The sequence below is a fragment of the Coregonus clupeaformis genome, chromosome 6 (assembly GCF_020615455.1).
Source record: "Coregonus clupeaformis isolate EN_2021a chromosome 6, ASM2061545v1, whole genome shotgun sequence".
In the NCBI taxonomy this organism is placed as follows: Eukaryota; Metazoa; Chordata; class Actinopteri; order Salmoniformes; family Salmonidae; genus Coregonus; species Coregonus clupeaformis.
The window spans coordinates 1,054,590-1,068,368 of record NC_059197.1 but is presented as its reverse complement, the minus strand read 5'-3'; the positions used below and the strand labels follow the sequence as shown (position 1 = coordinate 1,068,368).

The 13,779-nt window shown below is 40.5% G+C and overlaps 1 protein-coding gene across 1 annotated transcript; it reads left to right on the top strand.

Annotated features, from left to right (window-relative positions):
- Window positions 1–7,420: 7,420 nt before the first annotated feature.
- Window positions 7,421–8,560, top strand: LOC121568232 (transcobalamin-1-like). The gene is made up of 4 exons (XM_041878789.2): window positions 7,421–7,509; window positions 7,607–7,751; window positions 8,037–8,176; window positions 8,329–8,560. Exons 1-4 carry the CDS (start codon window positions 7,434–7,436, stop codon window positions 8,388–8,390), a joined length of 423 nt encoding a protein of 140 aa, XP_041734723.1. The 5' UTR covers window positions 7,421–7,433; the 3' UTR covers window positions 8,391–8,560.
- The last annotated feature ends 5,219 nt before the right edge of the window (window positions 8,561–13,779 follow it).

Genomic DNA, 13,779 nt, shown 5'->3' with positions numbered 1-13,779 from the left:
TTTCAAAATGTTTATTAAGTTTACGGCAAGTTATTACATAAAAAAATCTAACAGTTATTACAAATAGAAAAGTTATTACATTTACAGGTGTTATTACATTTACCGTTGTTACCTGCCCAGTGTTACTTTTTTGCCACATTTTACTTTGTGCCCCTGTCACGTGGCATTTTGTTTGACTAGACTAGACTAGACGTCACATAGTAAATATGAATCCGGGACACTCAAATTAGTATGATGTTACGTTTGGTATGGTTACATAAGACAGATGGTTTCTTAAGGCAGACAACTTTAGCATTTTAGTTAATTGGCAACTGTTCAACTACTTACTACTTATTAGCTACTTTGTAACAACTTAGCATGTTAGCTTCCCCTAACCCTAACCTTAACCCTTTTAGCTAATCCTTCCCCTAACCCTAACATTAACCATTTAACCTAACTCCTAAACTTCACCCTAACCTTAACCCTAACCCTAACCCCTAGCTTAGCTAACGTTAGCCAGCTAGCTAACGTTAGCCACCTTGCCGCCTAGCTAGAATTCGTAACATATCATACGTTTAGCAAATTTGTAACATATTGCCCATTTTGCAAATTCGTTACATATTGTACGTTTGTAAATTCGTGGGGGATTGGGGTGCTACAGACCTCTATATACAGGACTAGAACCGGCCCAATGCATTACTTTTGTGAAAATTGTTTAACTAAATGTATTTCTATTTTAGTGTTTACCAGCATTTGCAACTTGAGTCTGATAATTATCTGTACAAAACAGTTAATCTGATAATACTTGTGGAATATAAAAATACTTGCTTGATATGTTTTCCAGTTTCTTGAAATACTTTGGAAATGCAACTTTTTTCTATGTGAAAACTGAAATGGTCTATTCATTCCTTTAACTAGAAGCTCTTATCAATAGCAACTTACAGTAGTGAGTGCATACATTTTCATACTGGTCCTCCATGGGAATTGAACCCACAACCCTAGCGTTGCAAGCGCCATGCTTTACCAAATGAGCCACATCATCACATCACATCATCACAAACCACTTGATGCCTCAATGTACTCAATTACTGTATTGTGCATTGTTTTTCTTCATGGTGATGGAAAGTCTACAGGTACAAACCTAGATGACCAGCCTATGTACAGTAATGTACATTTACATTAAGTGGTTTGTAAGGATGGTAAATTAATACTGCACAAAAGTGGTTGTTTTCTATGTTATTTGATCAACAAAAATATTTAATTTGATGTGGATGTTTTGAGTCTTTGCCCATAACTTTGCAACTTTTGATGTAAATGTTTGAGGAGAAGGTGTTGTTCTTTATGGATTCCATTAGAATGAAGATTGCAGAGAAAGGGACATGATTTTCATTCCTGGGGGTGGATTATCCCTTTAAGATATAAACGATTTGCATTTCTAAACCATTGATTGTATGAGAAACACAGTTTTTGTGTTTTGATGCTGTCTTTTACATGCACTGAAACCCCAAAAGTGTTTTTAAAAAACTCTTAAAAACATCAACATTCTGGTTGAAGAACCACTTTGGTTCACATTTATACATCCGGTGAAATATCTGTCTCATTGTTCTATCTATGGTGATAGTGCGTTATCCCTTATCTCCAGTGACGAGAATTAAGTAACTATGATGCGTTCCTACACAATGCGCCCTGTGTGTTTGTGGGAAACAGAGATATTACAGAAAGGAGGAGATAGGAATCCCATTGGGCAATGAATGGAGAAACACCCCACCCAACTGACTGTCGACCCATCACATTCACGTTTTCATGCTGTGTCACGCGGTTGCTAAAATAATCGTCACGCAATCCCTTCTCAAAGTCAGGGTATAATGCCACGTTCACGTGCTAGTTGGAACTAGGAAACTGACATTTTCAACTTGCTAACTGGTTTTAGTCTAGAGACCTGCCTATTTTTCTGGAAAGTACGTAATTTCACAATTCCAATGCTTTACGATATTACAGAGAACAAGTTCATTATCTCACATCTTGGAAAAGATTTGCAATGTTGTAGTTCTTGTTCATGAAATTCATGCTAATGTTCGGTTTTTGAGCTAGCGCCCAATTGATTCCCAATTAGTCCTTGAAGGAAGCTCTCCTTGTCCCAGAATCGCCAAAATACACTGTGCAGCCCATTGACGACACAAGGGCAACGTACAACAATGGGCATTAATACGATTCTAATAGAGTTTCCCATCTCCTCAAAAGTATCTCTGTGGGAAGGAAAAGTACTTTGCTCTCGCTCTGGGCAGAAACGAACTGCAAATTGAACTCTGTGAGATAGACTCCTAAATTGATAGTGCAGATTGTTTAGCTGATTTTACAGCTAGCTAGCTACTTCACATGCTGATATTGACTTTGGTATTATTGTGTGTTAAATGTCATGAGCCAGTCACACTTCATATGCAATGTAGACTAATAATTGTCACTTTTCTGCTATGTAAAAATTCGAATAAAAGTCATCAAGAGTTGTCTCTTTGTTAATTGTCCTGCCGTAGCCTATAATATGTGTCTCCACACACTTATGCTATTGATGGATTCAATGCTGTTTTCATTGATCTCAGTTTGTCAGTGTCAAAGTAGCCTGTCATTTCAATAATTTGTGCGGTATTAAAAAATTATTCTGCCAAAGTCTCCAGTCATGTAAAATGATATAGAATTGCATGAAATGTGTTTATAAAAGTCCACATTTTTCCCAGACCCTAGGCTATTAAAATGTTGCCCATGTGTACAACTTTTGTAACTGCCTCGACTCTACTGCTCTATGCCACTACGCAAATGCGATGATATGCATGCAATGCTTTATTATAAAGTTGTTGTTTTTTTATGATGCGTTCCGGTACCTCGGAGCTCCCCAGGTCACAACCCCTCTTGTGATCACTTTTTGTTCCGGCACCTCCCGATTTACTAATTAAGTACTGAGCTAGTATTGACATTATAATTCAATCAAAATTGATTACTTTCCATGAAACAGCTGCCTGTGTTAGCTGCCGAGTTAGTGCAGTGTCCTTAGCTAGCTAGATAGCTAGCTACACTACATGACCAGAAGTATTTGGACACCTGCTCGTCGAACATCTCTTTCCAAAATCATGGCCATTAATATGGATTTTGTCCCCCCTTTATTGCTATAGCAGCCTCCACTCTTCTGCGAAGGCTTTCCACTAAATGTTGTAACATTGCTGCGGGGACTTGCTTCCATTCAGCCTGAATAGCATTAGTGAGGTCGGGTACTGATGTTGGGCGATTAGGCCTGGCTCGCAGTAGGCGTTCCAATTCATCCCAAAGGTGTTCGATGGGGTTGAGGTCAGGGCTCTGTGCAGGCCAGTCAAGTTCTTCCACACCGATCTCGACAAACCATTTCTGTATGGACCTCGCTCTGTGCACGGGGGCATTGTCATGCTGAAACAGGAAAGGGCCTTCCCCAAACTGTTGCCACAAAGTTGGAAGCACAGAATCGTGTAGAATGACATTGTATGCTGTAGCGCTAAGATTTCCCTTCACTGGAACTAAGGGGTCTAGCCCGAACCATGAAAAATAACCCCAGACCATTATTCCTCCTCCACCAAACTTTACAGTTGGAACTATGCATTCAGCAGGTAGCGTTCTCCTAGCATCCGCCAAACCCAGATTCGTCCATCGGACTGCCAGATGGTAAAGCGTGATGAATCACTCCAGAGAACGCTTTCCACTGCTCCAGAGTATAATGGCGGAGAGCTTTAGACCACTCAAGCCAACACTTGGCATTGCGCACGGTGATCTTAGGCTTGTGAGTGGCTGCTCGTCCATGGAGCTTGTGTGGCCTACCACTTCGCGGCTGAGCCGTTGTTGCTCCTAGACGTTTCCACTTCACAATAACAGCCCTTACAGTTGACCAGGGCCGAAATTTGAACAAATTATTTTTTATTTTTTTATTTTTTGGGGGGGTAGATCAGCTTAATATTTCAGATAGATTGTAACTTCCATTAATGTAATTGTCTGCATCACTTCCAATCCCCCATGTTTTATATATATATATATACATATACATACACATACACATACACATACATATACATATACATAAATATATATATATATATATATATATATATATATACACATATATATACACATATACACACATACACAGACACATACATACACACATACATACATACATACAACAACTGACTTGTTGGAAAGGTGGCATACTATGACGGTGCCACGTTGAAAGTCACTGAACTCTTCAGTAAGGCCATTCTACTGCCAATGTTTGTCTATGGAGATTGCATGGCGGTGTGATCGATTTTATACACCTGTCATCAATGGGTGTGGCTGAAATAGCAGAATCTACTAATTTGAAGGTGTGTCCACATACTTTTGTATATATTGTGTATATTGGGCTAGCTAGCGAATATGCTGACATTAGCTAGCTAGCTAAACATTTGGCTATGGGCTGGCACTGGCAGTATGGGATTATGGAGAGTGAATTAAATTGTTTTTTCATCATCTTGCTAGGTAGTTATCTAGCTGTGGCCATCTGGCTAGTATCAACAAGGGCTTTCTACAAAATAGCAACATTAGCGCAGCTAGAGCTAGCTAGCTAACATTGGAATCTATATATACCATAAACTGAGCAACACACATGCCAAACAACGCTAGGCCTATTGCCACATTCTGGTTTGAAGTGTTTTAACAAGGCTGGCGGGCGACTTCAAGGTCTTTGCTGTGTAAACATAAAAGATATTTGTCATCAGGCAAACGTTTGACAATTCTACCAGTGTGCCTGAGCTTTTATGTTCTAGATAGCACCTTTTTTTCAAAGAGCTCTACCAAAGTAAAAATCTAGTGCAGTGACTAACCCAACAGCTAAGGTCCCGAAGTGGGGCGGGCCCCCAGCCAAAACTCACTTATGGCCCCGAAAAGTCTAAGGCCTGTGAACAATAGATACATTAAACCTTCAGTTTCAGACAACATAAAATAATATGAGAATGAAGAACATGAATCTGAAATCTTTGAAAAGTTGAGTCGATGACTATCAACCTTCCTTGTTTTCCTTGTGTTCAAAATATTCACGAAAACATAATACTGTAATAGAAGTGCAATTGCATTTCTCTGAGTCGGTATTCATGTCATAAGAAGGAATTCCCCTCAACCACGCCCACAAATTGGGGAAAACAAACATTGACCCCACATTGTAAAATAGCCAACTTCTTCATAGATTTTTTGTTATACAGATATAACAAATAATTACGAAAGTGTGCTGTGTTGTTCAATATAGTGTCCATGTAACCAGGTCAAAAATCCCGACCTACGGTTCGCAATGCTCCCATGTAGGGAAATAGAGCCTGCGAGAAGAGCCCTGTTGCTTCAGGCTATTCGTGTGGAAGAGTGGAAATTGTGGAGACCCGGTGTCCAAGTAGGCTACACGTAGCTATGTGTGTGGAAAAAATTTAATCACAGATAAGACATTTAACTCGTTTGGTATAGTCCGTTTGTAACTCCACTCACTATTTGTTGTTTTATAGTCCGTTTGTTTGTGTTGTTGGTCTTGGCTAGCTTAATGTTCTGGGCTCGGTTTCCCAAAAGCATCTTAAGGCTAAATTCATCGTTAGATGGGCATAATTAAATATCCAAGCTGTTTACAAAAACCCTCGTTATTAACGTTGCACTTGAAATCACTCGTAATCTAGAACAGCTAAATGCATATTTGGATGCTTTCTTGCCCACTTAATACACAGAAGATCTCTGCTAAACATAGACTCACATGGTTGATTAGTCTATCTGTGACGTCACCAGTTTAGTCATTTAGCAGACGCTCTTATCCAGAGCGACTTACAGTTAGTGCATACATTATTTTTTCATACCCCCCGTGGGAATCGAACCCACAACCCTGGCGTTGCAAACGCCATGCTCCACCAACTGAGCTACCCTGGGCCAATTGTGCACCACCCCATGGGTCTCCCGGTCATGGCCAGCTACCACAGAGCCTGGATTCGAACCAGGATCTCTAGTGGCACAGCGATGCAGTGCCTTAGACCACAGCGCCACTCGGCAGAGTCATTAGTTGCATGAAGTCATTAACCACACCTATTTCTACAATTTATCTTCTTAAAACGTTATTTAAAACTTTACCCTAACCTTAACCCTAATCTTAACCACACTACTAACCTTATGCATAATCCTAACCTTAAATTAAGAGCAAATAGCACATTTTGAATTTGTGGCTGTGCTATCTAGTGGAAACCCTGTGACCACCATTAACTTCAGAACAAAGTTGACTACAAATAAGAAAGTGACAATGTCTTTGCAATTGATTCAAACAAGCTACGTATAAAAATGCTTCAAATGAAAACCGAGATGACTGCATTGACTTCTATTTTGCTACCTGTAGGTTACTGTCTGTAATTTGTCTCAATATATTTCATGATGTATAGTTTAACATGTTTGCAATGATGTGCCAAATCGGTGACTTACTGCATGTTTATTGGGTAAGCATTAGAATAAGATGCCTCAAAATTTGCAGCCGTAGGTATTAATATCTCTCTAGGAGCTGAACCGTCATCAGTATTGTGAAATAATTATAAAGTTAAGGAAAGATTTGAATGGAGAAAGCTGATCTGAGAGCAGCGCTCCTTTCTATTTGATCCTATCAGTTTTGACACATCTTCCAATGACACACTTAGCCACCATTCTCTCTGCGTGGTGTTCTGGGAAACGCATGTTCCATCATCAGCCGTTGTAGGAAAGATGAATTGTTAAAAAACTCGTAAGACTAAGTTCCATCGCTATCGGGAAACCGGGCCCTGGTTGGTAGCTAGCACTCACTCATGTGGCTAACGTTAGCGCCATCATGAAAAGGAGCATGAGTGAATTCCTACAATATTTCGTTTTTTCTAAGTAAGGCAATGTTGAAAAGTAATCTTTAGACAAATTGTACTTTTCTTAAATGGAGTTTTGCAATAGACTAAAACAAGCAGACAACAAAAGAACGGTGTTTGAAAAAGGTCAAGTTTTGTCTGTGAGCCAATAGGGTAACCATGGTAACCACAAATTATTTTCCTCACAGGCGGGTGGGGCTGCGACGTTCTATTTACTAACGACTGGGACTATAGACCAGTACAACAAGTAAACTATGAAAGGTGAATAGAAGGTCATTGTGCGATAATCCAAGTTTACTTTTTAAAGTACACTGAAACATTTGACTGATAGTGATCCATACAAGATATGACACAAACTAAATGTTGAGTTTTGCAGTACAAAATGTACAATACACAGCATGACAGGCAAGACAAATGAATGAAAATCAGACTATTTTCAGTCTTTGCCAACATGTTGCCTAGATAACGAATATGCACTCACTAAAGGAGTGGCCACAAGTCTAATATAAAAAGCAGTGAGTGCAGTACTGTACACTTCCAACTGATCTTCCAACTGAATACATGATGAGTATGATGACCATAGCATCTTTTCTCTCCGCAGCTTTGCTGTTGCTGGTTCCTGGGATCCTGACTGAAAGTAATGTAGAATATATTTACTTACTTTACCTCTTTATAATGTTATCTTTAAAACCTATACAGTATAGTTTACATTTTAAATTACAATTTTATTACAGAGGCTTATGGACCAAACCTCATCGAGTTGACAATAGTCAACAGCCTCTCCAATGCACCCAATGAGACCTACAGTGCTGACATGGTGTTCAGAGGGATCCTACTCGGTGCCATGAGGAGACTGCAGGAGACCAATTCAGACTTCAAGTCAGTAGACATTTCGATTCCATTGTCTGATTGATTTCTAGAATAGCTCATATATGCAATACAGATTATACAGTTTGAGAAATAGTTTTCTATGCCAATTTACAGACAATGTTTTTTAGTTCAAGGTGTAATTTATTGCATGGCATGGAGTGGTACAGCACTTTCCTGTTTTCAATGTAATGGTGTTATTCTTGCTGTTTCAGTTAATAAGGGGTATTATAATTGGCAGGTGGTGTGTCAAAGATTTTATCTTATGTCAGTAGTCAGTGAGCATTGTTCTTTCAGGTTCACCTACAGAGAGGACCCAAACTATGGTCCTTTCCTGGAGAGTGTGAATGGTGTAGCTGGGGTCAATGCTGAGCACACTTACTGGGAGCTCCTTGTTCAGACTGGGAAGAATGGACCCGTGATCAGACCTGATGTGGGTGAGTAATGATTTAGAATATATCTCTCTCTCTCTCTGCAAAGCTACAGAATTAAGCAGAAAAGCAAGTGTTGTTTACAACAGTCTATTTGTCACATGAATTGTGCACATACTATAAACACAAAATGACCTATGTGGACGTTGCTTTCACAGGTATTGGCTGTTACATCCCAGAACCAAATGACCGCATCATCCTGAAATTTACAAAATGGTGAACATTGCATGATTTGAAAAAGTGCTGTTGTGCAATTTATTACATGGAAAAAAGGAAGGAATTCAGTCATTTGGAATGTCCAATGTTAAGACCTTGTTTAGAATTTAAATAAAAAGATTTTCACCCTGACATGATACTGTTGTTGATTTAAAAGAACATTTAGAACAAAATTCCTCAGGCTATTTCAGAACAACTGTAAAATAACATTCTGTTTGTAATTACTGAGTAAAAGGTTAGTAAAGTACATGTAGCTATGGAGTACAACTTGTGCCGGGAAATAAAATTACTACAACAGTTGTATCATAATACCTGTACACGTATACCTGTACACACACACACAAAATAATTTCAGAAATGGCCTTATACCACATATATACTGTATATATTTCTCTATACACTGTATCTTTATATGTATATACAGTACCAGTCAAAAGTTTGGACACACCTACTCATTCAAGGGTTTTTCTTTATTTTTACATTGTAGAATAATAGTGAAGACATCAAAACTATGAAATTACACATATGGATTCACGTAGTAACCAAAAAAGTGTTAAACAAATCAAAATATATTATATATTTGAGATTCTTCAAATAGCCACCCTTTGCCTTGATGACAGCGTTGCACACTCTTGGCATTCTCTCAAACAACATCACCTGGAATGCTTTTCCAACAGTCTTGAAGGAGTTCCCATATATGCTGAGCACTTGTTGGCTGCTTTTCCTTCACCCTGCTGTCCGACTCATCCCAAACCATCTCAATTGGGTTGAGGTTGGGGGATTGTGGAGGCCAGGCCCTTACACAGCCTGGAGGTGTGTTGGGTCATTGTCCAGTTAAAACAAATGATAGTCCCACTAAGCCCAAACCAGATGGGATGGCGTATCACTGCAGAATGCTGTGGTAGCCATGCTGGTTAAGTGTGCCCTGAATTCTAAATAAATCACAGACAGTGTCACCAGCAAAGCAACCCCACACCATAACACCTCCTCCTCCATGCTTTACGGTGGGAACTACACATGCGTAGATAATCAATTCACCCACACGCGTCTCACAAAGACACGGCGGTTTGAACCAAAAATCTCAAATTTGGACTCCAGACCAAAGGACAAATTTCCACCGGTCTAATGTCCATTGCTCGTGTTTCTTGGCCCAAGCAGTTCTCTTCTTCTTATTGGTGTCCTTTGGTAATGTTGTTTTTTGCAGCAGTTCGACCATGAAGGCCTGATTCACACAGTCCCCTCTGAACAGTTGATGTTGAGATGTGTACAGTGAGGGAAAAAAGTATTTGATCCCCTGCTGATTTTGTACGTTTGCCCACTGACAAAGAAATGATCAGTCTATAATTTTAATGGTAGGTTTATTTGAACAGTGACAGACAGAATAACAACAACAAAATCCAGAAAAACGCATGTAAAAAATGTTATACATTGATTTGCATTTTAATGAGGGAAATAAGTATTTGACCCCCTCTCAATCAGAAAGATTTCTGTCTCCCAGGTGTCTTTTATACAGGTAACGAGCTGAGATTAGGAGCACACTCTTAAAGGGAGTGCTCCTAATCTCAGCTTGTTACCTGTATAAAAGACACCTGTCCACAGAAGCAATCAATCTATCAGATTCCAAACTCTCTATCATGGCCAAGACCAAAGGGCTCTCCAAGGATGTCAGTGACAAGATTGTAGACCGACACAAGGCTGGAATGGGCTACAAGACCATCGCCAAGCAGCTTGGTGAAAAGGTGACAACAGTTGGTGCGATTATTCGCAAATGGAAGATACACAAAATAACTGTCAATCTCCCTCGGCCTGGGGCTCCATGCAAGATCTCACCTCGTGGAGTTGCAATGATCATGAGAACGGTGAGGAATCATCAGCCCAGAACTACACGGGAGGATCTTGTCAATGATCTCAAGGCAGCTGGGACCATAGTCAACAAGAAAACAATTGGTAACACACTACACCGTGAAGGACTGAAATCCTGCAGCAACCGCAAGGTCCCCCTGCTCAAGAAAGTACATATACATGCCCGTCTGAAGTTTGCCAATGAACATCTGAATGATTCAGAGGAGAACTGGGTGAAAGTGTTGTGGTCAGATGAGACCAAAATGGAGCACTTTGGCATCAACTCAACTCGCCGTGTTTGGAGGAGGAGGAATGCTGCCTATGACCCCAAGAACACCATCCCCACCGTCAAACATGGTGCTTTGGGGGTGTTTTTCTGCTAAGGGGACAGGACAACTTCACCGCATCAAAGGGACGATGGACGGGGCCATGTACCGTCAAATCTTGGGTGAGAACCTCCTTCCCTCAGCCAGGGCATTGAAAATGGGTTGTGGATGGGTATTCCAGCATGACAATGACCCAAAACACACGGCCAAGGCAACAAAGGAGTGGTTCAAGAAGAAGCACATTAAGGTCCTGGAGTGGCCTAGCCAGTCTCCAGACCTTAATCCCATATCAAATCTGTGGAGGGAGCTGAAGGTTCGAGTTGCCAAACGTCAGCCTCAAAACCTTAATGACTTGGAGAAGATATGCAAAGAGGAGTGGGACAAAATCCCTCCTGAGATGTGTGCAAACCTGGTGGCCAACTACAAGAAACGTCTGACCTCTGTGATTGCCAACAATGGTTTTGCCACCAAGTCATGTTTTGCAGAGGGGTCAAATACTTTTTTCCCTCACTGTATGTTACTTAAACTCTGTGAAGCATTTATTTGGGCTGCAATTTCTGAGGCTGGTAATGATTTAGAAAATTGTCTTTGTCCTCGAACACAAAGTACTTTCAGAGTTTTTGTAGAATTAAGATGTAAAATGTAAAAATAACAAAGCCATTTCCTGGCTCCGTTCTGACCCCCTAATTGATTCCCAAACCTATCAATCGATACTTAAACATGACTTAAACATGGCAGGTCCATAATCAATTTCTCAAACATATACAGTTCCAACACATAGCAGGCAGTTCTCAAGTCCATTTCCTGGATCTTTTCCAAGCCTCTTTCTTCTCTACCACTCAGTCCCAACGCCCATCATGCTGTAATTAACCATGTTTAACTTATAGTCTGAACTATGTTTAACCCCTGGCTCCGTTCCAGGAATATGCCTAAGGAGGGAGGCAAAGGGCAACCGTCTGGTTTCAGTCACTGATAAGGTAGGACAGCCGTGGATTAGGGTGGAGCGAGGAATTCGACCCGAAGTCAGGTCAGATGAAGAGAGAAGAAACAGTCCTATTTCACACACATATACTTCTACACCCACAAAGGTCCTAGCATCAGGCAGGGCCATGACTACACCAGTGAGAGGAACCAATTAAGTTCCTCTCTGGGTCTTCCATTCCTGTGGCGGTCCTCATGAGAGCCAGTTTCATCATAGCGTTTGATGGTTTTTGCGACTGCACTTCAAGAAACTCTCAAAGTTCTTGAAATGTTCCGTATTGACTGACCTTCATGTCTTAAAGTAATGATGGACTGTTGTTTCTCTTTTCTTATTTGAGCTGTTCTTGCCATAATATGGACTTGGTGTTTTACCAAATAGGGCTATCTTCTGTACACCCCCCCTACCTTGTCACAACACAACTGATTGGCTCAAACGCATTAAGAAGGAAAGAAATTCCACAAATTAACTTTTAACAAGGCACACCTGTTAACTGAAATGCATTCCAGGTGACTACCTCATGAAGCTGGTTGAGAGAATGCCAAGAGTGTGCAAAGCTGTCATCAACGCAAAGGGTGGCTCCTTTGAAGAATCTCAAATATAAAATAAATGTTCATTTGTTTAACACTTTCTTGGTTACTACATGATTCCATATTTGTTATTTCATAGTTTTGATGTCTTCACTATTATTCTACAATGTAAACCATTTTAAAAATAAAGAAAAACCTTTGCATGAGTAGGTGTGTCCAAACCTTTGACTGGTAGTGTATACAGTGGGGGAAAAAAGTATTTAGTCAGCCACCAATTGTGCAAGTTCTCCCACTTAAAAAGATGAGAGAGGCCTGTAATTTTCATCATAGGTACACGTCAACTATGACAGACAAATTGAGAATTTTTTTTCCAGAAAATCACATTATAGGATTTTTTATGAATTTATTTGCAAATTATGGTGGAAAATAAGTATTTGGTCACCTACAAACAAGCAAGATTTCTGGCTCTCACAGACCTGTAACTTCTTTAAGAGGCTCCTCTGTCCTCCACTCGTTACCTGTATTAATGGAACCTGTTTGAACTTGTTATCAGTATAAAAGACACCTGTCCACAACCTCAAACAGTCACACTCCAAACTTCACTATGGCCAAGACCAAAGAGCTGTCAAAGGACACCAGAAACAAAATTGTAGACCTGCACCAGGCTGGGAACACTGAATCTGCAATAGGTAAGCAGCTTGGTTTGAAGAAATCAACTGTGGGAGCAATTATTAGGAAATGGAAGACATACAAGACCACTGATAATCTACCTCGATCTCGGGCTCCACGCAAGATCTCACCCCGTGGGGTCAAAATGATCACAAGAACGGTGAGCAAAAATCCCAGAACCACACGGGGGGACCTAGTGAATGACCTGCAGAGAGCTGGGACCAAAGTAACAAAGCCTACCATCAGAAACACACTACGCTGCCAGGGACTCAAATCCTGCAGTGCAGACGTATCCCCCTGCTTAAGCCAGTACATGTCCAGGCCCGTCTGAAGTTTGCTAGAGTGCATTTGGATGATCCAGAAGAGGATTGGGAGAATGTCATATGGTCAGATGAAACCAAAATAGAACTTTTTGGTAAAAACTCAACTTGTCGTGTTTGGAGGACAAAGAATGCTGAGTTGCATCCAAAGAACACCATACCTACTGTGAAGCATGGGGGTGGAAACATCATGTATTGGGGCTGTTTTTCTGCAAAGGGACCAGGACGACTGATCCGTGTAAAGGAAAGAATGAATGGGGCCATGTATCCATCAGCAAGGGTATTGAAGATGAAATGTGGCTGGGTCTTTCAGCATGACAATGATCCCAAACACACCGCCCGGGCAATGAAGGAGTGGCTTCGTAAGAAGCATTTCAAGGTCCTGGAGTGGCCTAGCCAGTCTCCAGATCTCAACCCCATAGAAAATCTTTGGAGGGAGTTGAAAGCCTGTGTTGCCCAGCGACAGCCCCAAAACATCACTGCTCTAGAGGAGATCTGCATGGAGGAATGGGCCAAAATACCAGCAACAGTGTGTGAAAACCTTGTGAAGACTTACAGAAAACGTTTGACCTGTGTCATTGCCAACAAAGGGTATATAACAAAGTATTGAGAAACTTTTGTTATTGACCAAATACTTATTTTCCACCATCATTTGCAAATAAATTCATAAAAAATCCTACAATGTGATTTTCTGGATTTTTTTTCCTCATTTTGTCTGTCATAGTTG

Bases quoted from the DNA above. Each gene is read 5' to 3' on its own strand.
- LOC121568232 (XM_041878789.2), top strand. From the start codon at position 7,434: ATGATGAGTATGATGACCATAGCATCTTTTCTCTCCGCAGCTTTGCTG. The intron at 7,510-7,606 runs GTAATGTAGAAT...ATTTTATTACAG, and splicing joins TCCTGGGATCCTGACTGAAA to AGGCTTATGGACCAAACCTC. The intron at 8,177-8,328 runs GTGAGTAATGAT...TTGCTTTCACAG, and splicing joins CGTGATCAGACCTGATGTGG to GTATTGGCTGTTACATCCCA.